Source organism: Pteropus vampyrus, unplaced genomic scaffold (assembly GCF_000151845.1).
Source record: "Pteropus vampyrus isolate Shadow unplaced genomic scaffold, Pvam_2.0 Scaffold138, whole genome shotgun sequence".
Lineage (NCBI taxonomy): Eukaryota > Metazoa > Chordata > Mammalia > Chiroptera > Pteropodidae > Pteropus > Pteropus vampyrus.
The window spans coordinates 953,701-956,116 of record NW_011888919.1 but is presented as its reverse complement, the minus strand read 5'-3'; the positions used below and the strand labels follow the sequence as shown (position 1 = coordinate 956,116).

Here is a 2,416-nt window from a genome sequence, read left to right as displayed (position 1 = left end):
CAATGCAATCTGACATGAAAAAGAAAGGTAAAAGCATTGAAGGGAACAAGCCAAAGTGTCATGGTTTGCAGATGATGTGACGGGGAAGGACGTGCCAAGGCCTCGAGCCGAGGGTGTGCCTGGCAGGTGGGAGGAACACCGAGGAGCTCAGTGTGGCTGGAGTTGAGTGCGGGAGAGGGGTTGTGGGCAGAGAGGGGGGCCGGAGCGCTAACAGTGTGGTAACGGCTTCCATTCACCCGAGTCGGATCCTATGCTGGGCCCTTGAGAGCAATATTGAATTCTCGCCGCAATCATCTGAGGGACAGTTATGATCCTCACTCTCCAGATGAGAAAACAGGCTTAGAAAAGTTGAGATCATGAGGCCGCACAGAGGTAGGAGAACCAGGATTTGAAACCAGGTTAGTCTGATTTCAAAGCATGTATTTCTAACTGCCTGTGGTGTGGAAACCCTTTGGCAATAGTTTTGAGAGTGATGGAGGACTATTGTGGAATTGGGAAGGGTTAAGGCGAGGTCAGAATTCGGCCAGGGCTTTTGAATTGGGGACCTTGAAGTCCCTGAGGGCTGGGAACTGCTGAGGAAGAGCTAGTGGTTAATTTTGACTAGACTCTAGGAGGTGAAGTTTGGAGCGAGCAAGGACTGAACTAGATAGGGCTTTGAAGGCTGTTGTGGGGAGCATGAACCTTCCGAGGGCACTGGGGAGCCACGGCAGGCTCGGAGCAGGGAGGGAAGGGGTCAGCTGTGCACTTTAGCAAGACCTGCTATGTCTCCAACCTCATCTCCTCTAACTCTTCCTCCTCTTCTCTGGATACCAGCGCCACCAACCCCCTTGCTGTTCCTAGCACGACAAGACTAAAAAAGCCTTTAAACGTGCCGTGTCCTATACCTGGATCACTCCTCCCCCAGTTACCTGCGAGGGGCTCTTCCTCGCCTCCTTCAGGCCTCAGAGGCCTTCTCTGACCTCACACTCCCTAACCCCCTTACTCTGCCTTATTTTTTGCCTTAGTTTTCATCATCTTATCATTTATTTATTGTTCATTCTCTCACTAGAATATAAGCCTCATTAGGTTGTAATGGAGGGGGCGCTGAGAGGTGTATCATGGCTGCAGCTAAGTGGCCTTGGCAGTGACTTCCTCGAGGGGGAAAGTTGAGTGGATAACAGAGCCACAGGAGCCAAATTGCTTGGGCTGGGTCCCTGGCTCTGCCACAATGCTAGCTGTGTTATCTTGCCAAGGGGCCTGATTTCTCTGGATCAGTTTCCTCCTCAGCAAAACAGGGACAGTAGATGTGCTAATGTCAGCTGTAAGAACTAGAAGTTAATGTGCAAAGGGCTGGTACGGTGTCTGGTAAGCAAATGTTATTTCAGTAGTCAGCTATCGTTAGTATTTATTCCCTGACTGCCAGTCTGAGTTAGAAGCCTCCAGAGCAGCCACTGGTTCTCCACGATGGGTGATCCCCTGACTGAGGAGACCCTAGAGCCTGAGGCAGGGTCTCGGCCGGGGCCTCTGCCTGCCTGTGTCCCACCCCCTCCCCACTCCCGGGCCCCCTCTCACAGGCTGAGTTCGCAGTTGACGCTGGTCTGCAGAAGGTAGGCCTTGGCGTTTTGCACGGCCAGCTCCCGAGGCTCCGGCTCCTGTACCTCTGTACCGAAGGGCATGAAGTCCAGCTCGGAGGGCGAGAACTGGGAGGCAGGGTCGTCTCTCACGTAGGGCCCGTGCTGGGTGTCCGGGATGAACTGCAGGTCTTCTCGCGTGTACATGCTGAACTGGTCTAGGAAGTCAGGCTGGGGCTCCGGGTAGCCCGACTCCAGTGGCTGGAAGAGGTCGCCTTGGTCCTGCTGGAGCTGCTGCAGCATGAGGCCGGCATCGTGGGTGGCCTGCAGCCCGACTTCATCCAGGTAAGTGTACTGCTGGAGCTCGGAGTGAAAGGCCGTGTGCACGGCCGTGTGCTCCATGCCGCCCAACTGGGGGGCCTCCGCCTGGAACATCATGTAGTCCTCGGGCTGGGTTAGGCCTGCCCCTTGTGGCACGCCCCACAGGTTGGTCTGGTTCGCCGGCATCTCCTGATTGCTCCGCAGGTTCTGAGTGTCAACCACGGGCAGCACCTCCTCGGGGACCAGGGGCTGGGGCTGAGACTGGGCCTGGCTGCGCCTCCGCTCGGAGGCCGGGGAACTCCTCCGCCTCGACGACTGCGGGTAAGGCGGCTCAGGGTCGGACGGCGGGTCCCCCATGGTCCAGAGAAGGTCGCCGACTTCTAGGAGGAAGGCTTGCAGACAGGCAGGCCAGTCGCCCGCCCACACCCCTCCAGGAGCCCCTCCGCGGGCGGCGCCGGTTTCCACGGAGCGAGGGGCGGGCCGTTACCAGGTGAGGGCTCGCGGGGACGCCCCGGCCAAGCCGCGGGTTCCGCGCAGGCGCAGCC

At 57.7% G+C, this 2,416-nt stretch overlaps 2 protein-coding genes across 3 annotated transcripts in view; both read right to left on the bottom strand.

Annotated features, from left to right (window-relative positions):
• RSPH6A (radial spoke head 6 homolog A) overlaps positions 1-2,383 on the bottom strand; it is a 17,739-nt gene extending 15,356 nt beyond the window's left edge. For both annotated transcript variants that reach the window (XM_023535322.1, XM_023535321.1), the window contains exon 1: positions 1,552-2,383. In XM_023535322.1, the coding sequence (XP_023391090.1) occupies positions 1,552-2,228 (677 nt within the window). In that variant the 5' untranslated portion in view covers positions 2,229-2,383. The remainder of the gene's footprint in view (positions 1-1,551) is intronic.
• Positions 2,252-2,416, bottom strand: part of SYMPK (symplekin) — a 32,594-nt gene continuing 32,429 nt past the window's right edge. The window contains exon 20 of the mRNA XM_023535235.1: positions 2,252-2,263. Coding sequence (XP_023391003.1) covers positions 2,252-2,263 — 12 coding nt within the window. The remainder of the gene's footprint in view (positions 2,264-2,416) is intronic.